A 25,961-nucleotide genomic window follows, 5' to 3' on the forward strand; every position below is an offset into this window, starting at 1 on the left:
TATATGGAACTCGCACGAGACCTCTTGGTTGGTGAGGGAAACATTTTCATTGATTGTACTGTTTCCTCTTTTTGTATCTTTCACATAATTTCCACTCGATACTCACCAAGATGAAAAAAGCCCTTATGGCGTGAGAGATTTGTTTTTAACGTTAACAAAAAAAGAGAAGAGAAATACATCAAGTATAACTATAACCAAAGCCATGATGCTTCGGAAGAGCAGTGAACCAGAGATTATCGGACACAATCAGTGGTTGGATATCAGTTACACACAACGAACAGAATTAAATCGAAGAGCATAAACAAACGCATAACGAATCAAGAAGCAGTTGAAGATAAAAAAGAATAAAACACATTTTTGAAATAGACACAAGCTCCTACGTGAAGCTAATAGATAAAAGGAGCAACAGTATAAGCAAAGGATGGAAAGTTACGGTAACGCTAATCAAAATGTGTGAGCAACTAACAAACAATCCATGGTAAACGATAGGAAAAGAGGGAAGAGAGGAAAAAAGCGCATGCCACAAACTACAATCAAGATGAAACGAATGTATTATGTAAAACAAGTTCAGTAAATGGGCAAGAAAGGGAGCGAGAGGGCGAATAATGATAAGTGATCCTCTGCGGTAGTGCGATAATAGTGCGAGATGATAACGACAGTGATGTAATGATAATACCAGATGGCTACGTTTTAATGAAAAAGTAAAAAAAAAACGGGAAAAAAAGGAAAACACAGAAAACGAATCAACAACACAGACGAATGAGAAAAAAAATCATTACAATGTATATTATGTTATTAAAATAAATGTGCCATTTTTCCATAATAACCATGCTCGATCAGGAGTTGGGTTTTTTTCGTTTTGTTTTCTGTATCCTGTTGGGAAGATAAATTAGATTCGTTTTAAACCCCATTAGGTAGAAATGCTGAAGGGTTTTATTGAACAATCTGAACTACCAACACGAAACGCACGCAAGGTAAGGATAATTAGTTCTCATTTGAATTTTGTTGCACGCCGACGATCTATTAATCACAAAACACGCGAAAAACGATACAACCTTTCAGTTCAATCAACGCCAACTAAGTTCACTCCAGCGTTCGTCGCGTGAAACACGTCATCCCCTTCAATGATCAATCGTTGGCAGCGACTGTATCTTTCGATGGGCACGCAGCTTGTCCTTAAAAACCGGCACTCCCGCCTTAATCTCCTTGCCCTGCAGCATGACGACGGCCGCGGCCGGATGTAGTTCGTTCGAGCGGAACGCCATCTCGTCGCAAAAGTTGGCCGACATGGTTTTCGTGAGCAGCGGAGACTTGATCGGCTTCCGGAGTACGCGCGTGCAGACTGGCCGCCGGGTCGACACTTGGAACAGTGAGTTGCCGGGAAATTGATGCGGCAGGGCGGCACTGAATGGATCAACGAATCCTCCACTACCGCCACTTCCGCCACCGCCACCACCACCGCTTCCACCAGCTCCGCTGCTCCGTTCGCTGACACTCTCGAAGGATGATTTTGAGGTGTTTTCGGCCGTCTTGGGCTTCTCGCTGGCCCGCCGTTGCTTCTCCAGCTTGACGTTTTGGAAGTTTTTGATAAAGTTGCGCGTCGACTGGGATATCATTTTCCCATCCAAGAGCACTGTGAAGCAGATAAAAAAAAGCTTATTTTACACAATCATCCCGGATTTTGTGATTCCCTTATACTGACACAGCTTATGGCCTGCCGCAGCGGTAACTTTCTCCCGATAATGGACGTCCCGCTGTGCCGAACATCCCTGCAGATCCAGCACGCGCAGCGAATACAGTGCACTAACGACTGGTGTCACGTCTTCGGTGGACTTAAAATTGTTCTCGGAGGCGAGTAGAATCTCCAGCTTCCACAAGGGCTCCAGGGCGTCAATGTTGGCGAGCTTCAGTTTCTTAATGTTAAGCACCTTTAGATGGTTCTGTTGTAGGAATGGAAACACAGACAAGATTTGAGAAAAGGTCTACTTCTGAGACAGTTTCCTCCCACACCCCTACCGCTAAAGCGCAAAGACACTCGGGATCGAACTCGAACCGCATCGTTCCGTCGAGTTGCTGGCGTTCGATGTGAACCTGTTCGAGTTTTTTCAAACCACCCAAATTCTCCAACCGTGTGATTTTGTTGTAGCCCAAATAGAGCTGTTTTAGATTTTTCAAGCTTTCCAGGTTTTCGATCTTCCGCAGGTTGTTCCACTGTAGATAGAGATGCGTGAGATGTGCGAACGCGCCGAGTTTCTCGATTTTACTAATTTGGTTGTTATGCAAGTATAGCACCAGAATATTTTTGGTTGGATAGATGGTGTTCTAAAAAAAAAAACGAAGAGGGTTAGAAAAGATGAAAAATTAAAGCATATTCAGTCTTGTTCTTATTGTGCAAGAAATGCATAGAAGGATAACACTAATCATTAAGTTAAAAATGGGGAAGATTAAAAGGAAAAAGGTTTAACCAAAGGTTTTATAATTTACTTATTTCTGAGTTGTATTCTTTATACCTTATGCATCCTACAGTTTCGTTTGTCTTCATTTTTTCGATGCCCTTAACAATTTCAAACCACTCGAACACATCGACGAAATGCCGGTGAAAGTTAGCCTTCCCGTTGGTATGGAAAAATAACACCAAAAAGGGCCTAAGGAACAAACGCTTTCCCCTGAACGTGACAGATATTTTTTTTAAATTTACCCTCCATTTATTGTGCGAAATTGGGCGTACGACGTGTTTGGAAAAGCGTTTAGCGTCTCATGGCTGACCTTTTCAATCATGCTGACAGTACAAAAATGCAGGACCTTGGATGAAGGAAGCCGGCAAAAGCGGTTCCGGAAGCGCACGCCGGCACAGGGTTATTGGATAGGAAATACCTACATGATGAGTTTACGCCGGCGAACAGGAATTTTGGCAATCGGTCATCGATAAACGAAAGCCTCAATTCTTTTTAGCCTTGGAAAATCGATTTTGAATAAATTTGTTCATACGAAAAAGAAGGTCCTACACTAAGCACGCTGATAGGTTATTAAATTCCGGTAATACTTACAATTTTAGTCATATTTTTGTCATTCAAATACAGATGGGTTAGGTTAGTCTTGGCTTTTTTGGAGAATACTTTATGCTTGGTCATTTTGGATCCTTGAATTTCTGCCACGGTTCACTCGGAAGGATAAAATTAAAGTCAATATCAATGCTGCCTTCCTCCAGTTCAAGAACGCTCACGGTTCACCACGATTAGGAAGCCGGTAAATGCACTGTTTAAAATCAAGCAAATGGAATGGCAAACCAAATACCGGTACCAATTTACCTCGACACTATTTTTGGCAATTTGGTTTCTAGTTCAAGAGAACACCTTCACTATACTCCCGGAAAGGTCCGCGTTGCAGTTCAGAGTGGGATCAAGCTTCGATGGGAAGGGTTACCGATAGACTAATTTCTCGACCAGACGGAAAAGTAAACAACTGTTATCGAAACGCGCTCGGGTGCTAGTAACCGTTGCTATGTCTACGATTGTACGAACATGATGTAGTGGACGCCATTCATGCGCCGGAAAATTTGCCTGGCGGGATTGGCCGGTAACGGTTGAAGTTGCGTAGTTTAATTATTTTTTCTCTCGTTAGGATACTATTTATACGTTTTTAATTCTAGAAATTTTGTCTTTTTGCTTGTTCAGTTTTTGACCGTAATATCAATTTTAATTTATTTTAAAATATTTTCTATGCTTTTAAATTTTAAACAGCTTTGCTTTCAAATATTTCCCTCCGTGTAGAACCGGTTCGTTTTCAAATTTGTCATGATATTCAGCTAGTGGTGGGCAACAACTCAATGCTAGCGGAACAGTGGGCACATAGAAATTCGTAGGGTTTAAAAATTATTATTCTGTTTTTAAAGTTTTGTCTGAACATCCATGCATTGTTATTGAACATAATTATCGATCACCTGATCAAGTTTAAGGGTAGATTCAATTGAATTTTGAACGGAATTTCGGAACAATAGTTCCGTTCCGCACCGACTCATGACGGCGGACTTGGAACTAGCGGCACATACCACTCTACACTACTTTGACAGTTTATGAAAGTTGTTTGTCATTCGGTTCGCCGCTGTTGTTCGCTCTTGTCCGAAGTTTTCAGTAGTTTGATTTTCGGTTGCATTTAGTGAATAAATATCAAACAAATTTGTGCAAGGTAAAGCGAGGACAGTGGTCTGTAATTTCTTATTATTCTTTTGAGGAAATCCCTTCCCCGAGACCCGTACTCGCAAGTGCTTTGTCACGTAAACATAACCTCATTGGGGTTTGTGTTGTTATTCGGTTTTGTTTTAGATGTTCCTGACCCGCTCCGAATACGATCGCGGTGTGAACACCTTCTCCCCCGAGGGACGCCTGTTCCAGGTCGAGTATGCCATCGAGGCAATCAAATTTGGGTCCACAGCTATCGGCATCAGCACACCAGAGGGTAAGTTTCGGTGGAACAACATCGTTCGTCTGACGCCAACCCGCACGATGATGATCTGCAAATTTAGTAACACGGTTTATACTCCCTTTCCAGGTGTCGTGATGGCGGTGGAGAAAAGAATTACCTCATCCCTGATGGAACCCTCGAAGGTGGAGAAAATCGTAGAAGTAGATCGCCACATCGGATGCGCTACGTCCGGCCTGATGGCTGACTCGCGGACTCTGCTGGACCGGGCTCGCGTCGAGTGTCAGAACCATTGGTTCGTGTACAACGAGCGTATGTCGGTGGAATCGTGCGCGCAGGCCGTGTCCAATGTTGCCATTCAGTTTGGCGATGGTGACGATACGGATTCGGCCATGAGTCGTCCGTTCGGGGTGGCTATTCTTTTTGCCGGTATCGAGAACGGAGAACCTCAGCTGTGGCACATGGATCCCTCCGGTACATACATACGGTTCGATGCGAAGGCGATCGGTTCTGGTAGTGAAGGAGCGCAGCAGAATTTGCAAGTAAGTGGAAAAGGGTATTTATATCCGGATCTGATGTTGGCATTGGCTAATTCTTTCCCTTTCTCTCGGTCAGGAGTACTATCTGCCCACAATGACGATAAAAGAGGCGATCAACCTGGCCCTTAGCACTCTCAAGCAGGTCATGGAAGAGAAGCTGAACTCTACGAACGTAGAAGTTATGACCATGACCCCGGACGCACTGTTTAGAATGTTCACCAAGGAGGAGGTTGAGGAGTACATCAACAATATGAGCTAAATTGAATGCATCGTATCGCTTTCAATATGTGCATTGGCCGATTATACTTTCCCATCTATGCACCAGACACGCTGTGTGGCCGTAAGTAAGGAAATGAAATTGTTTAGCAGGCAAGAGGGAGTTTGGTTTGGTCGTGGGAGATTCCAAAAAATAACGTTTTTACTAGTAGCGCGCAAAATGCGATGCTGAAGTGAAAAATTGTATGCGGCAGTAAAGGAGAATAAATCTTGGTTAAGAAGTAATTAAAGAATTTGACTGTTTAACGTTTTGAGAAGTACTGTTTAAAAATTGATGGGTGGTAATTATTTTGAAATTTATTCATCTTTGATAAATATCATTAAGCTCCGTATATTTTATGTTGACATAGGATCATCGTTACGTTGATATATTGTGACCACGGATGATAAATCAGGGGTCTAGGTATTGAAGAAGCATTAACTCTGAAACAAGACTAATCAAAAGGAGATTGGAAGAAGATGTCATAGCCATCATCCTGCCATGGCCATCACCCATAACGACGTCACAACGACATTAGGCAGCCTCTCAATCGGGGAAGTGGGAATATATTCCAAGAAAACCCTCCTATTCATGGGACCCTTGCCTAACTTAATACTTTATTTGTAGCTAGATTATTTTTTGTGATTTTCGTAAACTCATAAAGTTTGTCTTTTACTTTGAATCAGTTAATCAATTTAAATATATAAGACAAATTGTTTCTTATATTAACAAAAAAATGGCAAGCAATCGCTAGTAGTACCTGACCAATTTTGATAAATGGACTTAAAAAATATCGGCGACAAATTAGCTACGGTCAGTTCACTTTTCGGCGGCCTGTCATGTTTCTTGTCCCACTGGATTTCGCAAACCCGTACCAATTACTTGGACACGGTGCTTACCTGTTTTTGTTCGCACAAACCCGCCGATGTTGCCTAACCCCGATGGCCGACACGCCGTTTTGTCAACGCGAGTACGTGAGGCTTCACTGTGAACCATAGCCGATTCGAGGATCCCGCTCTCATACGTTTCTTGTCGATCAGTTTTGGGAGGAAAAAATCGTGCAATTGTGTCGATGCGAGAAGACATCCGAAACGACGGCTGGGACGCCGGGCCAAAAGTGGAGCAAATGTCAAACGCCGTCAGCGCACTCAGGGGTGTACGAGCCGATTGGAATCATTACGGACACTAAGTAGGAAACGAAAACAAAATAATAAAAAAAAAACACTAGGAACATGTCAGCCGCCCGCTGGATGTTTGCGTGGCTCCACGCAAACGTACGCCACTCGAACACTTACGTAAAACGACAAACGACACCGACCGACCGGTGCGGAATAATGTACCGTGAGAAATTACCCGGTGTGCGCCCCGGACGAACGATCGGGGGTACAGGATAAGTGGAGCATGCATGCATGGGAGACACTCTCTGAGGGCGGGGGGTCGGTGGCTTCTAGGTGGCTTTTAATGATTTACACGGCGTGCATTGGCGGAATTGAACGCTGGCGTCGATTGCCTCGGTGTAGGCATGCGACATCGGGGCTTCCTTGCTTGGGTTCCCGAGCAGAAAGGGCTGTGTGGTTCTTGCTGACGAGTGGCTGCCCCGAACGAACTAAGGGGCTCGCTTGGGCCGTAAGTATGCTTTATGTTTCCACTCCCGGTTCCACTTTATGACAGGGCCGCCCGTCGAGCGCCCGGGACGCCGGTTCAGTTGAGGTTAAAAGGCAATAAATACATAACCGTTTGGCGCGGGTAATTTTACGTAATTATGCCAATAAGAGCCCTTTATTAGGGAAACTATTATAGTAACACTTTAAGAACGCCCGTAACCGTTCGGTCGATTTACCGATCGCGTCCACTTATGCTGCACAGTTTTTCCCAAGCCACTCAGACTCGTTTAAATTGAAATAAACCTAAGTAACCTTACCTACTGTATTCTGAAATAACATATTAAAGTTACAAAACTTCTAGTAAAATATTTATTAAAAAAACCATAAGGTTAGACTATAAGAGTCTACTGATTTTTTCAATCCTTTTTTTTCATTTGAAAATAATATTTTGAATCGTGTTCCCTATTGCTTCGTGGAAATAAAAGACCAAGCAATTATTTAATAACAAAAACTCACAATTTCACATCCCTCATCGGTTTCCCATCGGTGGTTGGTGGACAATTTGCACCGACTGACTGCACATACATGTAATTTGTAATCATAAATATCCCCTTTCTGACGTGTGAGGCCTCCGCATAGCGATGCTGTATCCAACACGTCGTTGGGCGTTTGCCAATTATGCAGTCACTCTCTTATGTCTTCTCATTGTTGAGACGCTTGCGGTTGGTGGATGAACTAGGAGAAGGTAGAAAGGGGTGCTTGAAACCCACGTACACACTTGGCCATAATGAGCAAAACCACCGAAGAAAGTGGACGCGATCTGACGGTGGTGAAGAACAATCGCACAATCGACGCTGCTGTCTGCGATCGCAATCATTAACCGGGTGGTTATGTTGGCGTGGTGATGGCGTTGGGTTTTATGTGCCGCAAAAATCACACACGACAAGTGAGCAGCGTCGGGAATGACAATAATGGATATTTAAGGCTTGGCGGTTGATAGTTTATTACCGTCCCACGTACACGAAGTGCATTTGTGCACGTGAATTGCATCCCCAAATGGAGCCCCACACTCGGGTTATGAAATGCTACCGGTTTGCGCCCGAAGTGACACAGAACTGTTTTGCCGTGGCGAAGGTTAAGTTGATTATGCAAATGTAACAAGCAGTTTGATTGATGCGAATGTGGTTAATTTTCACTGCCACCAGGGATCAACACGGAACTGCTTTCTTTTGAGATGCATTGCAGAACGAACTCCGCCCTACTCTGGAGAAAGTACCATTCGTTCTGATAAACATCTGTGTTAGGGATCGGCAAATAAAGCTAAGATTTCATAGCTTTCCAATTAGGTTTGTTCACGAGTTCTGATTAATCGTCGCTCGTAAAGTAAAGAGAATGACGGGCAACACATAAAAAGAATGCCTGTCGCGAAAGAAGGAGCTGGGTGGGAAGAAAGGAATCATTCTGGGGGCAACAAGATTTGCTGACCGTTCAAACATAACCATTATATACTGGGCACAACTGAGCCGACCATAAAAACAGGGACCACTTTCACTAATTATTAATAGATGTACTTTGTCCGAGGTGCTCGTAAAACGAACGCTTTTATTCTATTGCATTCACTGGACCTGTGCAATAAATGGTCCATTTGCATATGCCGATTGGAACGATCTCTTCAAATTTGTCTTTAATAAAATGTTCTTATCAGATTAATTCCACAATCATGGTTGATTAGATCGTTATGTAAAATATCAAGATAAAGTTCACCATAAAAGATTACAGTCGTGATTGTGTCAGCAATAATTAACGTTTAAAAGAACAAACTTTTGATTTTCATCCTCTTAAATCAACTTGAGAAATGATTATGTTGCGCAAACTTTTCCCTTAATAATCATTTGTTTTTTGTTACTTTTATTCTCTTGTTTCTAGCTTGTGTGCCTTTAATACTTAAGTTTTCTTTTATGAATAACACGTTATAAGTTTGTTATAAGTTTGATCGAGTTTTTAGATTTTCAAAAATATATGACATATTTTTCATTATTTCCTGCATCGAACTGAGTTTGTGTTCAATCAAATTTTTTGTTCAAAGTTTACCTTCTTTTCAATAATTTATCATAGTCATAGCTATTCGTTGGTTTGATGTTTGTTTGCTTATTTCTTAAAAGCCGGTAGCAAATATTTTCGATCCGTTCATACCAGTTACATTTAGATTTAATTTACCTCCCTTTGATGCTGTTGATTTGAGCGAAACTGTGGGAGTGTGTGAAACCCACGCGGCCACAATTACGCTGCACTGCAGACAGTTATGCTTGAGCCAGTGGCTCGACTTTGCCATTTTACCGACATACCGTGCATAGTCTGCAATGCACCAATCATTGCCCGGCCCATTTCCTTCTCCTTCGCCTACCGCACGGTGCAACAAAGAAAAACCGACCCCCGCGTGTCGTATTCGAACCAAATTCCTCCAACGTCCATTCGAAAGACCACGCGAGAAAACCAAGATGACTTACCTTCGTGGAAAAAGAGACTTTGCTTATGTGGTGGTGGTGTGATTAATTTACGCTTTCCATTTTCCGTTCAGTTTGGTAATTTTCCTCGATTTTCCATGGCCACTTTGGGCTCGGGATTAACTTTCCGGCACACCCTGCTGGTGGTGGTGGTGGTGGTGGTGATGGTAGCACGTGGTCTTGCCATGGTTTATGCTTCGCCGGGATTTATTGAAACGGACGGATTATCGCCCTGCATAAGAGTGGGTGATGGGTTTGGTGTTTGTGTTAGTTATTTTTCACCCATTAATGGTTATGATTATGGAAGGCTTATGCACCATAAAGGGTGAATGCATTTGGGTGGGGGGTCTGATTTATAATTAATCGTAGACAACAACCATTCATATGTTAGTATTTGCTTTCTAAGGGTGAGTTTTATTTTTGTGAAACACCAAATTGGTACTTAAATTTATTTACACAGGTAGAAAATGTTTAGTTTATTCTGCAACGCAATGGAATAAAATAAATTTTACTATTCAAGTGAGCAGTAAAACCTGAACTGGTTGGTTGAGCAATAACAAACACAACATGAATGAATGTGACCGGTGCTTCTGGACGGTTCTGTTTGCTTTTTGCCTCCGATTTTTTTCTACCACAGCGACGAGGGCCAACATTAATGACACATGATGAATACGGTTCCTTACAACCCGTCCTGCCCGAAAGATGTCGTTCAGCTTGCGCCACTGAATAATACCACAGTGTCGAAGTCGTGCTTTCATTGTGCAAGAAACCATTGCCATCGTCATCATCATCATCATCAACGTCTCGATCAACACTGCTTTATGATCATAATTATTTTAATTAGATTATAACTTGAACAGAGGAAGCCTCGTAGTGGTTGAGGACATAACCTGAAGGGAAATTGTATAATCCCAAGTGAATGTTTTTAAAGAAATATGAGTCCTTTCTCTGGCCCACGCGATAGGAAAGGACTTCCGTTGCTTCTCTCCACGGAATAGGCCATCACTGTCCTCAATGCACTACAAGGTTAGGAGCGCATTACCACTCACTCATTGCAGCCCAATTAAATTCACTCGAGCGTGGACGATGGGAGGCTCATTTGTACAGTTATTTTTTGGTTTTACATCGCCTTTCAACGGTTTTGTGCATTGCGACGCACGTTGCGTCCCCCAACATACAAAAAAAAAATGACTGACCATCGCTAGGGATTAACCATGCGCTTGCAAGCAACATGGCGCATGGTCGGGAAAAACAATATCGCAGTAATGCTTTCGAAAGGAAACACACTCGGCTCAACCGTACGCAAACGGTTTCTTATTTTCGTGCGTAAAAAGGTTTCTGATGTTGTTTTTTTATTCGACCTTTTTTTTGTGACACAGACCTTGAAGCGAGAGAAAGGGAAGGTATCGTCGTGGTGCGTTCGATTGACCGATTTGGTGGAGGGAAAATTTTTGCATACTCATGTCGGCTTAGAAACGCTGTTGGGACACACTTTGCCATTTGAGCCGGCAAGTGTTTTCTTAGGACAAAATCTAAATCTTTTTTCGTTTATTTGAAAAAGAAAAAAAAATCTATTTCATAGTCGATTTTACAAATATTTTTTAACAACTAGAAAAAAGAATCTTTGACAGTGATTTCAAAATAATCGTGGAAGATTGTTTATTCACAAAAAAAATCAAATCATATTTCTTACTAGTATTTTTACGTCTCTTGTATTTTTTGTTTAATTTCCTAAACACCATTATCGGTTTTTCGTTACAACAAAGCATATTTTACCGTCCGTCGATTATTTCCCGCCGCGTTCCATAGACTCCACGACATTGGAGCTGCATTTTTGGAAAGGTTTTTCGTTTGTTTGTATTACTTCCCTCCACAACCTTGCCAACCGCCGCGCGCCATACGAGCACATACTCGCGCTGCATCGTTCGAAGGCTTTCTATTAATCTTTCGCCGTGTCCGCGAACAGCAGCTGATGGAGGCAATTTAACGGCTTCCTTCAACGCCGTGTGCACTCACTGCAAAGGTATCTGATTTTATGAATCAATTTTCACCGGCCATCGGCTGTTGTGTGGAGAAGAGAAGAAAAAAAAACGTTCGAAAAACACCACCAAACCGGTGTCTAACGATCAGTTGGAGGAATAATAATTAAAAAGCGAGAAAACCGAGAGCGAAACGACAAGCCCTAAATGCGACGGAAAAGCTAACTGAATAACTGGGAAATGGAGGCCATCGGCCGAAGGAGACCGAAAAAAAGGCCAAACCCGATCTGCGCGTTAGCTTTTCCATCAAATTGACCTTCACACGAGCCTCCAACAGCGGGTGGGGTGGGGTGGCCGAATCGTCGATCGGATCTGGGGTGGGTTTTTTTTCGTTGCTATTGCCCTCGGCGGATTTAATCTTGACGTACGGACGCATCTGCATCTTCGGGCACGATGTGGCACAGATAGAGCACACCGAACCACGCCGGTTACGCTCGTGCAGGGCAGGCGAAAGTTGTGCAATCGCGTGGCTTCGGACCGACCGTAACGGATTGCCACCGATGGCCACCACCATGCGAGTGCGGAGCCGAAAAATGGCTGGCTGGTGTGAAAAGAAAAATTTGAAAAAAAGGGAAAACCAAGCACGCAGCAACCGGCGCCGGTTACGCATCACACCGTGAAAAGTCGAGGAGGACGCTGAAAAGAAAATAAAAAAAAGAGCCTTTGATGTCACGCACGCACGAAGATAAGGACGTAACGTGGCGAGCGTTCCAACGGCAGGTTTAAAATTTGCAGACCCGGTGGGGTTGGTGTTTTCGGAAATAAAATCAATCTAAAGTTAATTATGCTCACACAAACACACATCCAGAAACATGCGTTCGCACGTAGCATTCCTCACTATGTTTTGCATAGTGCAACTCCAGGCAGAGCAGAGAATCAAAAGACTTAAGCGAATAGCTTGATAAGCGACGAACCCGCTCTTTAAACCGCACACATCGCGCGATCAGACGCCCAACCTTCCAATGGTGGCAATTGCTCTCGGGGTAAGATAAAAATAGGTTCACATCAATTAGGGAAAACTGGAGCACGGCAGGGCTAACCTACTGTCCCACCGATCGCACTGAGTCAAGGAAAAGAAAAAATAAAACCACGCGCAGCAAAGGGCTTCACTTGGCGGCGGGACAACAATCTGTTGCAATGCACTTGCAGTTTCCTTGGCAGGAGAAAGGCAACCAATGCGCGGGCTGCTAGGGCTCGCCATCGCCGCATTAGGGCAATGTCCGAGATCTTCAGATCCGACCGGTCGAGCGTAGGACGTAACAACTGGATTTGTTTACAATCCTGCGAGCCCTCATTGCAGCTCATGGGGCGACAAAATTGCTGCTCCCTTCCTGCTGCCCGACGGAGCGGTGGACGGGGGCACTCGATGGTGCTTCAGGAAAGCAAAAGAGTCGTAAAGGTGGTGAAAAAGCAAAACACGTTCGTTACGTCACGCTCCGCAGGGGGAGACCTCTATTGACCGCCGGGCAAGCTTTATAATCCGCACGAGTTGCACCGCCATTCGTCATCCGTGGATGCCGTTTTGCGACCCGCGAAGAAACTGGAATCGCACACCGGGTAGTCGATCAACCAATTTAGGGTTGAATGCATGATGACTCGAGGTTCCCCAGGAGAAGGGTTCGGTTATTCACAAGCAGGCGAATTTTGGAAGCTCAGAATGATCAATCTGCAAGACTTGGGAATACTTTCTCGTAGAAAAATATCTACAATTAAATAATAAAGGGAAAACTTAAATTTAAGGAATGTGAACTATGGTGAAGTAAGTAATTATAAAGTACTAATGAACAAGGAATGATAAAAGTTCGTCCAATCTAGGAGAACTTCTACTTGTTTTTCTTTTGACAGTTCCCACGACGTGTGGCATGATTTCTTATTTGCGGAAAAGGCTTATCTTCCTGGTTTTTGTTCAATTGTAATTAGATTAGATTTCCTCTTTAACGTTTCACCAAATGACAGGTGAATGAACTTTGGGTTGATTAAGTTGATACAACTGAATCGTTTCCCGAACTAAGTAGCGACACCCGGCACAAGACAATCGCCTTCGTCCAAACCGACGTCGACTGCCCTTCTCTTCGGCGGTTCCGTGGCTCTTATGTACCTACCTGCTTCGTGCGTGTGCCAGTTTTTCGCTGGAAAATCTCTGTGTGAGCGCGCACGGTTGTTCTACATTTGCCTTCAGCAGTGGGAAGCGAAAGAGTTCGACTTGATTCGATTGCTTCGATGTGTGATGTTTTTTTTTACGATGTTGTTGTTATTGATGCTGAGGGGTTTTTGTTACCGAAGCCATTACGGGGGGTGGTAGCATCCGCACAATCTCCGCCAACACCATCCTTTTTTTTTCCTCCGCCATTGGACAACTTTGTAACCCTCTCCCCTGGCTGCGACGAGTGTGTTTGTGTGCCGCTGCCGATCGTTTGGCGAGATGCAGCCGGCAACGTACGAAAAATATTACGCAACACTTTCTTTCTGTCTTTCCTTCCTTCTCTCTATCGACACTTTTCTTTCCTGGCGCACTTGCATGCATTGCACTACTTTACCGACTCCGTTCGTTTGTTCGTTCACGTTTTCGTCACACATTCTCCTTTCTTTCTCCCAGGCGGCGCACGATTCACACAATTTTGCACTTTTCGCAGCATCCTTCGATCGTTAAAGTGGCGTTATAATACTTACCCGGCCCGATATGGACGGCCTCCAGCGCCGTTCGCCGACTGACGAGGCACGCGCGCACACCTCGTTTGGCCGTTTTTCTGCACGAACCGCAGTACAAGTGTGTGTGTGTATGATTAGGGCTGTACCCGGGCGATGCACCTTCCGACGATGCCGGTGGAAGGGTTTCCCTCGGTATGATTTTCATTAAAAGCGCACCCGTGGCGTTCGGTTGTTGATTGTTGTTTGACCTCGACACGTAATTATCCTATTGATTTTGCCAACAGGTTTAATAATTCACACAAAAAATGGGAAGGTATGGATGGGCGGTGGAAGAAAGGAGACAAACCGGAGAGTGAGAGAGAGAGAGTAGGGGGATGCATACAGTTTTCAGGCTGTTTTATAACAAAACATTGGTGCAGCATTCGTCATTACATAAAGTTGTGATCTAATCCTTCCAGAATGGTGTGATGAGTTTTGCGAGCCTGTAGATTTATTTGTGAGCCGTGTTTTCTTTCATCTTTGCGCATAACACATTGTATTGTGTAAGTTAACAAATGAATGAGACATCTGATCTTTGAATCACATTTCACAATAACGATGCGAAAACTAAATCTTTATGAACAAATATTGTAAATTGTATCTTTTGAGGAGTTTAGTCGGTGGTTTTTTGGATTTGTAATTGAAATATACTATTGTTCATACCAAGACTATGCTTCATATGTATGTCAAAAAAAAAATTAAATTATTTGCATGTGGCTTGGTTTCTTTAAAATCATTTTGAAATAACTAAAGTCTGGTTAAAAATATAGTTCAAAGGTAAGAAAATAGAAAATAACTAAAGATACTTGAAAATTAGTTTATATCTAACGAACACTAGCAGGAATTCAATATTTTATTAGTTGTTGAAGATCACTCTAAAACCGATCTTTTTTCTTAAAATTAAACGCCACACCTTGGAGAGGAGGCCACACACGGGCGCAATTGCATTGAACCGAGCTAAACCTTTGCGGCCAACACTCCCTCCCGGCGTGATTGATTCGTCATCCACCGAAAAGGTGTATTTTGATGATTGAGTGATGTTTATTACCATCAAACACGGGATCTCTCACCTCGCCAGACGCATCGCCGCATCGCGATCGAACCGTAAGGTTGCGGATTTTTGCCTCAACATAACAAATTACAGCTTGAAGCGGTAGCTCGTAGCCGACGGCGCAAAAGGTGCACCGGCGCACGATAAGGTTCATTAATCTAATTGCACTTTTTAAATGTTTTTCTTTCTCGAACGCAATGTTGTTCCTCTTTCTTCGCCCTAGCGCAGCACCATTGCCATTGCGTGGTGGCGTTTGGCAAGCGGAGTTGCTGCCTGTGCCCGAAAAGTTGGCGAACGAAAGCGTGAATTAGGCCTCTTAGGGAGCCGTTTTGGAAACCGCGAGCTTCCACCCGGTGCCGGCCCGGACAAGGATTGCTCAAGTCGCTGATCGCTGATCGGTGATGGGTGCCTTCTTTCGACACATTTCTTCGGCGCCGTTGGCACAGCGAGGAGGGAAAGATGTGAAGGAAATGCGGGTAGGATAGTGAGTGCAAAAAGCGCTACATATCCACACGAAAAGCATAGCGAAAGGTTCGTTTCGTATTTGGGATGTGAGCAAATTAAGCGTTAGCGCAGATTATTGTTGGCGTTGGCGAGCTTAATTTTGCGTCTGTTTGCACAAAGGTTTGGGAATAAAAATCAAGCGTATGGTGGGCTTTTCTGGTTCCTACTATTTATTTCCTGCATGGTTAGGCAACAATGCACGGCGGAGTCACAATCTGGTTGATGGTTTTGCAAAATGGTTAGTTTTTCCATCGTAGGTATACGTACGAAGGTAACCACAGTAATAACAATTGATCCGTCGATGGCAAGAGAAGGAGAGCTCGGATATAAAAGAAGAAAGTCCCTTTTTTATATCTAAAAGCAAAGTAATTTGGTTTAAATCATGTTATTGCCTTTACGATGTAATGTTTGTTAATTTCAAAATGATTTTCAACAACTGGATGGATATTGAATAAATAATGGACTATTACTAAAATGATCCAAGAGCCCACGCTGATACATGATTAGCGAAAACATAATCCTATCAAAATAATCACAAAGCCGTTAATCGAGTGAGAATAACCGTTCGAGATAACGTTCTCCATAATGAGATAAGTTGATTTGTTGCATGAGCTGAACATGCTTTTACTAAAACTTCGGTTGCGGCTATTTTTGATCAGTGTTAGCGTTGGCTATAGATTCGGGATACACTTCTTTTCTTTTGTTTCTTTTATAAAGTCTAGTTTAATTTGCTATAATGTGACTACTTCTTAGCCCAGTGCAGTCCACTTCTTGCATGCAGTTCGTTAATTCTGCTTTAATACTAACCATGCTATCGGATAATCAATCATTCAACGCCGCGTGTTCCCTGCCGCGGCTCATTTCCGTTAAGTCTAGCTCCGTAATCCATTGACCAGCCAGCCGGGGCAACGGCTTCCATGTAGCCCCTGCCCGGTGCCGGCTAGTCAATTTCCCCCGGAAATTTACAGAGCGGAAATTCGCGCAACTTTGACGGCGCAAAATTTCGTCGATCGTTTCAGCGAAAAAGATCGGTGCAAAATGGAATGTGATGGGAATCGATGGAAACCGGTCTCCGGCTTCCACCGGAGTAGAAATCGAGGAAAGCCGCTTGGATGGGGGGTTTGAAACATAAAGCAACACTGGCCGGGCAGTGACGATGTAATGGGATTTATATTTTCGGTATCGCTAACGAACGGATCGATCGAGAGATGAACAAGATTGTCGTTTTCTTTTAGTAATTTTGAAGAAGAAAATAGGGCCACCAGTCCGCTCCAGAGCCTGTGGCCATAAAGTGGCGATTTTCGGAGGGAGAACATTAGATGAGCCTTCCAACGACAGCTTGCGGTGCTTACGACATGCGTTATGACGATTTACCCCAGAGGGCATTTGAGTGAGTCTGTCCAAATGTTGAAAAATAAATAGTTCCTATTTTCAAGAAACAATTTTCTACTTTTTCATATTTCACGAAAAAGTAGTTTGAAGCTTAAAACAAAAAATGGTAAAAAAAAATAGTATTGAATGCAACAAAACAGCAATAACGGTAAAAGTATGTTAGATTGCGAAAACTCGAACACAATGGCGAAAAGGGGTCAGGAAAGAGAAAAGGCTTAAGACGCTGTGGCTTATTCGAATTATCCGGCCCGGCCTGATTGAACCCCTCTGGTGACGCGAATAGCTTCGATTTGAAGGGAAAATTGGCTTTCGGTGGAGTCAAGACCCGCATTGGGGAATCGAATTTGGGAGCTCGACCCAGCGACGGAGCAGCGACGATTCGGGTCAAGGCTGTGGCGAGCCGAGAAAAGCCCGCCTTACAATGCGCTCCGACTTCGATCTGACCGAGTTGGGAAATCTTTCCCCTCACGTAAGGCCGAGGGACGGGTTGGCGGACGTGTCGGTGCGGACGCGATCATGATCGCGATCGATGTGATCACAGGAAATGTGACGGCTTTCGCTATTGCGATGTCCGTCCTCTGGCGGCCTCTGGGCGGACACGTTGGCGGACGGCGCGAGGTAGAAGAGAAATCTGAACTGTTTTGTTTTTCTTGTGTCGCGGTCACGGAAAACGGAAACCGCATACCGAATGCGACGGCGTATGATCGGCCACGTGTGAGTGGTTTTTTTTTCGCGGCCTTGGTGGACGCTTGTTATTAGTTTTTGGTTTTCCTCTTTGTGTTTTTGCTACTCGACTTCATCCTTTTGCGGTGGGAGGATGTTTTGGAATTTTCGCTCCAAGGAAACACGACCGGACGCTGAATTGTATCTGCAGTTAGCATTTTACGAGGCCCATGACCTTCAGTTTAATAATGACTCAAACAGTGGGTGAAGATGAGAATGATGTTGTTGGCAACAATTTACAGGCTGCATAAAACATTAATATATTCCAGTTCGACTAGAATAAATTAAACTCGGTTTAAGCTCAATCATGTTGATACGAGAAGGAGTATACGCATGACGAGTTGATTCGACATTTTTATGTATTAGTTTGTAGAACGGAGATGGTTTTTTTTTCTTGAAGCGGTTTGTAAAATCTACTAATGGGATGTAAAAGTAAAATCTACTATACCTCCTCTTTCTGATTTATCTGATTTATTTGAAATAGAGCTCTTTTTATTTGATTTAATTTAGTTTTGTTTTAATATTCAATACTTTGCATAAATACAAGAGACTGAAAATATTCTACATAAACTTCTACTGGAATATTTCTTATTATCATCTTTCCACCTAGGTCAATAATTTTCTTTCAATAACAGGCATGCGACTTTTCGATACATGGAACGTTTTCCTGGTTTTGTTTTTCACTCATTCCCTTCATCCTAATCTATAATTCGGAATCCACGTCGAACTTCGACAAGTACTTCGTAGTTTTTGAAATCGATCTCTTTGTCAGCATATGAAACGTATAGGTTACCGTCACTCGATGGATGAATTTTTCCTGGAAGTAGATTGCCACGATAGTACGCACGCCCAATGTAAAGAGTGTCACCATTAGAGGTCCGTCCCCCTTTTACTGCTCCGTAAGGAACATTTCCATTTGAGGCTGCAACCCATTCGAGGCTGGAAGCTATGTGTTCCTGAAAGAGTGATGCATGAACATGTTCATGAAGGACCTCTTCATTTAATTTGACATAGATATTTTAGATATTTTAGGTAGAAATCTGCATAAAAATCACCATTATGCTGATTCTCAGATTCTCTTACCTTCTTCAAAGAGCCTTCGATTGAATTCATTTTGGCCTTGATCGTCTCGATCTTGTTGTTCATATTATTTTCGTGCCTGGTTAGCTTCTCCTGTAGACGATTCTCAGTTCCCTACAAAGAGTCGATATTTTTCTTCTTTATCATCGTGTATTCACTTAACTTGTGGTAAGCATTTACCTGCAGCGAGCTCCGAGCCTCTGCTTTTGTAATTAAATTATGAATCGAATTCGTTAGCATATCAAGAATTTCCTTATTTTCTCCTAGTTTCTGGAGTTCAGTTTGAGACGTTTCCTGAATGTGGTCCATCTTGGATGTCATATGATTCTTCAACTCTTCCAATTTAGTTCGTGTATTCTCTTCGGATACTTCCACACTCTGGAAAAGAGGCCGTCATTGTTTCCCCAAATTTTGACTGGTATGATTTTTTAGATTGTAACACCAACGCCTATTGCATGCTTCCTTACCTTTTTCAAAGAGTCTTTCATTGCATCCATTTTGGCTTCGATTGTCGCGATCTTTTCGTTAATATTATTTTCAAGCTTGGTTAGCTTCTCCTGTAGACGATGCTCCGTTTCCTACAAAGAGCCGATATTTGTTTGCTATATCATCGTGTCTTCACTTAACTAGTGCTGGGGATTTACCTTTAGCGAACTCTCCATCTCCTGCAATTTGTCCTGCAAGTAGTCTAGTTTTGTCATCAAAAGCTCCATCTCGAAACCTTCTATTGCCATTGTCAGCTGGGCTGATAAAACTACACCAAAACACAACACCAAAATAACATTACAATTATTCATGACTTTAAAATTGCTGTAATTCGAAGCACTTAAACACACAGTCAGAACGAAATATAAAACACGACTGATTATCGTGCGAATTCGTTTAGCTCCGAAAGGCTAAAAAGATTAGAAAACTAATTCTGATACTGTGTTCTGAGCGGTAACGGGTGCATAATTATCACCAACACTGAGCCAACCGCGAACATATTTTGACAAAAACTGGTTCTTACTGAGTGACCCATAGTTTTATGGTAAACAACAGCTCATACCACAAACTGAGTCGAAAGCGTGAACCGGTTATGTTATCTCGGACGGTAATTCCCGGCTTCGCTTTCTGAGTTGTCAAACGCTCAAGACGAGGATTTGCGACAGGCGAGCGGCAGCGCCGGTTAAAAATTCGGCCCATGAGCGCCGGGGCTCACTATCTCGACGGCGTGGGTTCGAATCCCAACCGAGACCAGGAATAAGTCTTGTAAGTCTTTTAACGGGCAGGCATAACCAACACGGTTGTTACGCAGAGAAGAAAATTTTATTTGATAGAATCTGTTTCACCATGTTCCTTTCTTTTTTGTTCTTCTTTCTCTTTGAATGAAAACGAACATTTTGATATCAGACGATCTGTTTTTATTCAAAAGCAATTGCTGTGCATAGTAATGCTAGCATCCAATTTTCTGTTATTACTTCAATTTGGTAGAAGTGAAGGGAGAGAGGGATGCTGCAGTTAATGAACATCTTCACTGATGAGGTAATCGCTTTATTTTTATGTTAATTAATGATATCTCGAATCATCATTCGTGAGTAAGACAATCCACGCCTGTCGTTTTTGAAAAAATACCAATGCATCGCTCCACCATCATCTGTTGCGTTCTGATAACGCCCGTTCAAATTAGAATTGTGGCAGTAACTATACCACCAGGCTCCGTGCCAACGCTCACCACAATTCAAGTTATTCGATTCGTCATTGTCGCGATCGAATGTGCTAAATTGTTTATTCTTGTGGACTCGCAACGAATCTCCTGCTGTCCCTGAGTATGCCCCTAACTTCTTCAATACATACAACTCCGATTCGTCCCCTATCTCAAACTCTCCATACTTCGCGTATCCGTAGTTTCCATGGAAATCTTTTATTTCCACCAGCAGTTCATGCGGTCGGTTTTTAGTAATTTGATGCACGTATTCTAGCCCAAGCCAGAATTGGCCATCCAAATTCCCAAATCCGTTGCGGTACTCCGTCCAGTTCCGATAAAAATCGGCTGAACCGTTGAACCTGTGCTGGATTACAGTCCAGCCATCTCCAAAGGTATTTTGTTCACAAAGTACGTTGAAAGTGTTTTCGTCTGTATTAATTATGTATTCACCGGACTGTTTCATCACGTAACATGAACGGGCAGGATATGAAAAGCGAGCCTTAAGTATCTTATTGCTTTTTTCCGACAGTGTACTCATATTTCGTACCGAATCGGTGAGCATGTCAAGAGTTTTCCTGTTCTCTCCAAGTTGCTTAAGCTCAGTTTGGGTCTTTTCCTGGATGGTTTTTGTTTCAGTCGTCAGTTGTAGCTGCATATTGTCCATCCTGGAAATCAACTGATTCTTCACTTCTTCTAAGTTGGCTCGAGTAGTCTCTTCACTTATCTTAACAATCTGCAAAAGAAGCAAACATCAACTTAAAAAAGTCAATCGTCTTGATTTTCTGAACCCGATCTCCAACACCTATTGAACGCTTCCTTACCTTGTTAAAAGATTCTTTCATTGCATGCATTTTGGCCTCGATCGTCTCGATCTTTCCGTTAATATTATTTTCGTGTTTGGTTAGCTTCTCCTGCAGGCGATGCTCCGTTTCCTACAAAGAGTCGATATTTTTCTCTTTTATCATCGTGTATTCACTTAACTTGTGCTGGGGATTCACCTTCAGCGAACTTTTCATAGTTTGCTCTACATCTTGTAGTTTGTCCTTTAAGTAATCAAGCTTATTCATCAGTGTCTGTAACTCGAAACTATTGATCGCCATTGTGAACCGGGCTGACAAAACTACACCAAAAAACAGCACCAACATATAACTACAATTATTCATGACTTTAAGATTGCTGTAATTCAAAGCACTTAAACACACAATCTTAGAAAGAAAGATGAACAACGACTGAGGATCGTGCGGAATCGTTTGGCTCGGAAAAGAAAGAAATACAACGAACTACATCAGATAATGTGTTCTGAGCGATAACGCGTGCAAAATTATCACCAGCACTGAGCTAATTAATCGCAAACATATTTTGCAAAAACATGATCATTCTGGGTAACCCATAGCTTTGTAACAAAACAAAAGCTCGTACCACAAACTGAGTCGAAAGCGTGAATTGATTATGTTATCTCGGACGGTGATTTCCGGCTTCGCTTTCTGACTCGTCAAACGCTCAAAGACTAGTTGGGGGCTCGCGGCTGCCGAGCCCACTACCTCGACGAGGTGGGTTCGAATCCCAACCGAGAATGGGGAAAAGTCTAGTAAGCCCTTAACGCATAGAGAAAATGTCTTGTAAGCCCTTAACGGGTAGGCATGACCAACACGGTCGTTATACCAAGAAGAAGAAAAAGTAAAAGTATAAACAATAAAATACAAATTGTTAAAACCGGTTGGTAATCAATCAATCTTAGGTACTTAACCGCTTTTAGATTAAATAATTAACTGAGAGTTTATGAAAAATCACCTATTTGAAATATATTCCTTCAATTGTCACAGTGGGTTTTTGTTATGAATTAATTATATAAATGCTTCACAAATTTGCAATGCATCTTAGAATCCACTTAATTCTATCTCGTAATAAGTAATTTCTATGACGAGTGGAAGTTCTACCGCAATGGACTCATCGTTTCGCACAGGTGGCTCATGCAGCATATTCTTCCAACCATGAAAAGCACTTACGAAGCCCTCGGACACGGTTTAAGGAATTTGTTTAGCCACTCCTGCTATTGCTTTAACGGTAAGCTTTTCCTTTTTCGGCGACTTGACGGTAATGCGATGTTAGTCAACCGGTTTGGAGGCATTTCTACAATTCCGCAAAAAAAACAACTCACCCACGGAAGAACTCGCTACCCTTTCGGTTGGCAATTCTATTGTTTCCTTCTTTGCCGCAATCAGAATCCCAATGCCGACAACATGCGTTCCACCGTGCTCTGTGTGGCTAAATAAGAATTCTAGCCGCTGAAGCCAGCCGTGCGTAGTCAGCAGAGAAGCAACGTCACTGGGTTTCGTTAATCGAAAAAATTACCCTTCCCCTCGCGTCTCGGTCCCTGCGCCGGTTCGAATGAAGATCTTGGCGTTAGGGCAGTGGCCGCGTAAGCAACCGATCCATCGAAAGCATAAAATTTAGTGCAATAATAATTTGTGCTCCATCACCAACACCACCGATGACGCTGACGCGCTGTCCGTGTAGCATATGGCTACCCGACTGTAGACAATAGAGCAGGAGAAGGCACCGCGACCCTCTTCGCCCCCTCCCGTACCTCATTACGCCAGTAAACGTTTGGTCGGCGTACCTTCGAGATGCTCCAAAGACTCCGCAACGGTCCGGCGATGCGATGGCAAGCGATGTACATACATATGTATTGCATGTGTAAGAGCGAAAGTTGCGCCTTCGTGGAGCGTATGCCACACAGTGGCAGCGCTTTTCCCCTTTCCCCGTCCGGCTTTCCCCTCCCCAGAGCGGCCAGCGTGCGCATTTCGGACTGGTTCAGTGCACCGTGGATGGTGCAAGCTTTTCTTCGCTTCGCTTCCCTCTCGCGGAACCCCACGGAAAGCTCCGTCCATCCAACCATCCATCGATCCGACCGGCGATCATCCCCCTCGACGGGGTGGGGATTTTCAGCTCGTGACGCTTTTCCGACCCGATCGCGATCGGGGGGCTTCGCGAGCCCAAACCCGAGCGGGGTTCCGTCGTTGTATATATACCGGTCCGGGCGCCGTCTTCAAATCAGTACCTACTTCGGTCTCGCTTGTTCTATACACTTTTTGCTCACAATGCGGATGGTATGTGTTCACTTCAGTATAATAATAGTTTACTGGTTGGAAGGCAGTTGAAAGCAGCAGCGCCAGGATTCGGTTCTCCAAAACCTCGTTCAGCAGTTGGCAGCGGGGTGTTCTTCGGGAAATGTTTGTCGCAAGTGATCACAAGTCAAAAGTTCGGCCTAATGGGTCCCCAAAAATTAGAGAAAAAAACGTCCCATGGACATTTGTGTGTTGTGCGATCGCTTTCCAAACGCGGTTTGATGTTCTTGTGATTTTGTAAAGTGGAGAGTCAAGAGCTTAGCTAAAGATGTGCCTACTTGGCACTGGAAGTGAAGTTTCTGTTGCTGCTTTATGCAGTTTTAGAATAGGAGTCCCTTTGAAAGTCCCTAGTTTGTGGCTAACACCTGAAGTGATACTGCTGAAGTGGTTTTGGTGGTGCTGAGTTCCCGCTGAAGTGACTGACTGGATAGGCTCCGCAAAACTCTCTCTGTATGTTCCTCTCTGATTCTCTTGCAGATTATTGTTCCTTGTTGTCTTGCCCTTATGGTGGCACTAGTCACATGCGAGGGTACTGCTGCAGAGGACAAGAAAGCGGAGGCGGAGGAAACCCAGCTAGAGGCTAAGGAATCGCAGAATGTGGAGAAGCGCGGTCTGCACTCCAGCTTTGGCGATTTCGGCCACGACTTCGGCGGCCATGACGACCACCACCATCACCACGAGCACGTCAAGACGGTGACGATCGAGAAGAAGGTCCCGGTCCCGTACACCGTCGAGAAGCACGTCCCGTACACCGTCGAGAAGAAGGTCCCGTACGAGGTGAAGGTACCGATCCCGCAGCCCTACATCGTCGAGAAGAAGGTCCCGGTGCACTACAAGGAAGTGGTGAAATACCCAGTCCATGTCCCGGCTCCGTACACCGTCGAGAAGAAGGTCCCCTATGAGGTGAAGTACCCGGTCGACAAGCCGTACGAGGTGAAGGTGCACGTGCCCCAGCCCTACACCGTCGAGAAGAAGATCCCGTACGAGGTGAAGGTCCCGGTCCCGGTCCCGTACACCGTCGAGAAGAAGGTCCCGTATGAGGTGAAGTACGAAGTGCCAGTCCCGAAGCCGTACACCGTCATCAAGAAGGTCCCGTATGAGGTGAAGGTCCCGGTCGACAAGCCGTACAAGGTGGAGGTCCCCAAGCCGTACCCGGTTGAGGTGCCCAAGCCGTACCCGGTCGTCGTCGAGAAGAAGGTCCCGTACGAGGTGAAGGTTCCGGTCGACAAGCCGTACAAGGTCGAGGTCCCCAAGCCCTACAAGGTGGAAGTGAAGGTCCCCTACCCGGCCCCGTACACCGTCGAGAAGAAGGTGCCGTACACCGTCGAGAAGCCGGTCCCCTATGAGGTGAAGGTCCCGATCGACAAGCCGTACCCGGTGTACAAGGAGGTTAAGGTGCCGGTCGAGAAGGAGGTCCCGTACCCCGTGAAGGTCCCATACCACGTACCAGTCCATGTCCACAAAGAAGAACACCATGAACATTATGATCATTCGCATGAACATCACGATCTGCACTAAGCGCTGTCCTCTTCCAAAAACCGTCCACAGGCCCTCAGAGAGCTACAGACACTCGAGTACCACACACTCCGTACACACAAACACAATCTCCGGACGCCCGCTGGCCAACAGCTGCGCCATGGCATGTCCCTGTTGTTGACTAATTAGTTTGTTGAACGTTCACGAACCGCTCGCTGGGCGCCGTGAACTCGTTTAAGCAATGGTTCCTGTCGATATTAACACGTTAGAAAGTGAGAGAGGTTGACGAAACCCACTCCAGGGCCTACTCATTTGTCTCATAGAATATCCTTTTCGCCTCATAATACCTAAGACCGCGAGTTGCGTACACGCAGTAGACGCTTAACCCGTTTCATTTTGTTTTCACCCACACACGCTCGCCCGCACTCCCATCTCATCATGTCGACTCACGCGGATAAGAAGATTGCAGGCGTATCGTTTGACGGTTTCTTTTTTGTTTTAAAGATAGTTTTTGTTTTGTTTGAAGATCGACGCAGCGCGAGAGTGAGTTCGCCATCAGCCGCCAACCATCTCCGTCTGCCTTCATCTCCGGAGTTCCTCTCGATGATCCCCAACAGAAGCGGCGATAAATCGATGGACACCGGAGTTTTAGGGCTGGAGTGACGGTTGGCCGCCGGTCGGCGTTCGCTTGCTTCGCTTGTCTTTGTAGAAAAACCATTTTCCGTTTCAGTTTACCAAAGCCCCAAGGGAAAGTGGCCAGGAGGGGCGTGTAGCATCATCACCCCACCGGTCGACTCCTTGTTTAAAGTAGATGAGTTTGTGTTGCTATGATTTTTTTTCTTTTCGATTGAAACAATTCCAGGCCAGGTTT

The 25,961-nt window shown here is 44.1% G+C and overlaps 3 protein-coding genes across 4 annotated transcripts; 2 read left to right on the forward strand and 1 right to left on the reverse strand.

The window, feature by feature from the left end:
* Positions 1 to 1,121: 1,121 nt before the first annotated feature.
* On the reverse strand, positions 1,122 to 3,131 carry LOC131283953 (protein phosphatase 1 regulatory subunit 42-like). Its single transcript, XM_058312807.1, has 4 exons — positions 3,048 to 3,131; positions 2,017 to 2,322; positions 1,703 to 1,940; positions 1,122 to 1,633 (listed from the first exon to the last, which is right to left on the reverse strand). Exons 1-4 carry the CDS (start codon positions 3,129 to 3,131, stop codon positions 1,122 to 1,124), a joined length of 1,140 nt encoding a protein of 379 aa, XP_058168790.1.
* LOC131283965 (proteasome subunit alpha type-5) lies at positions 2,435 to 5,418 on the forward strand. Of its 2 annotated transcripts, none has more exons than XM_058312824.1 (4): positions 2,435 to 2,458; positions 4,323 to 4,455; positions 4,549 to 4,961; positions 5,035 to 5,418. In XM_058312824.1, exons 1-4 carry the CDS (start codon positions 2,435 to 2,437, stop codon positions 5,215 to 5,217), a joined length of 753 nt encoding a protein of 250 aa, XP_058168807.1. In that variant the 3' UTR covers positions 5,218 to 5,418. The 2 variants fall into 2 exon arrangements, with proteins under 2 accessions (XP_058168807.1, XP_058168799.1); XM_058312816.1 differs by lacking the exon at positions 2,435 to 2,458 and adding an exon at positions 4,068 to 4,185.
* Positions 5,419 to 13,112: 7,694 nt separating this feature from the next.
* Positions 13,113 to 25,132, forward strand: LOC131281322 (skin secretory protein xP2). Its single transcript, XM_058310651.1, has 2 exons — positions 13,113 to 13,120; positions 24,046 to 25,132. The coding sequence occupies exons 1-2, from the start codon at positions 13,113 to 13,115 to the stop codon at positions 25,130 to 25,132; spliced, it is 1,095 nt and encodes a 364-aa protein (XP_058166634.1).
* Positions 25,133 to 25,961: the final 829 nt, after the last annotated feature.

This window comes from Anopheles ziemanni, chromosome 2, assembly GCF_943734765.1.
Source record: "Anopheles ziemanni chromosome 2, idAnoZiCoDA_A2_x.2, whole genome shotgun sequence".
NCBI classification, from domain to species: Eukaryota; Metazoa; Arthropoda; class Insecta; order Diptera; family Culicidae; genus Anopheles; species Anopheles ziemanni.

Coding starts and splice junctions, on each gene's coding strand:
- LOC131283965 (XM_058312824.1), top strand. CDS start 2,435: ATGGGGAAGATTAAAAGGAAAAAG. Junction 2,459..4,322: donor GGAAGATTAAAAGGAAAAAG/GTTTAACCAAAG, acceptor GTTTTGTTTTAG/ATGTTCCTGACCCGCTCCGA. Junction 4,962..5,034: donor GAGCGCAGCAGAATTTGCAA/GTAAGTGGAAAA, acceptor TCTCTCGGTCAG/GAGTACTATCTGCCCACAAT.
- LOC131283953 (XM_058312807.1), bottom strand. CDS start 3,131: ATGACCAAGCATAAAGTATTCTCCAAAAAAGCCAAGACTAACCTAACC. Junction 2,323..3,047: donor ACAAAAATATGACTAAAATT/GTAAGTATTACC, acceptor TTTTTTTTTTAG/AACACCATCTATCCAACCAA. Junction 1,941..2,016: donor AGTGTCTTTGCGCTTTAGCG/GTAGGGGTGTGG, acceptor TTCCTACAACAG/AACCATCTAAAGGTGCTTAA.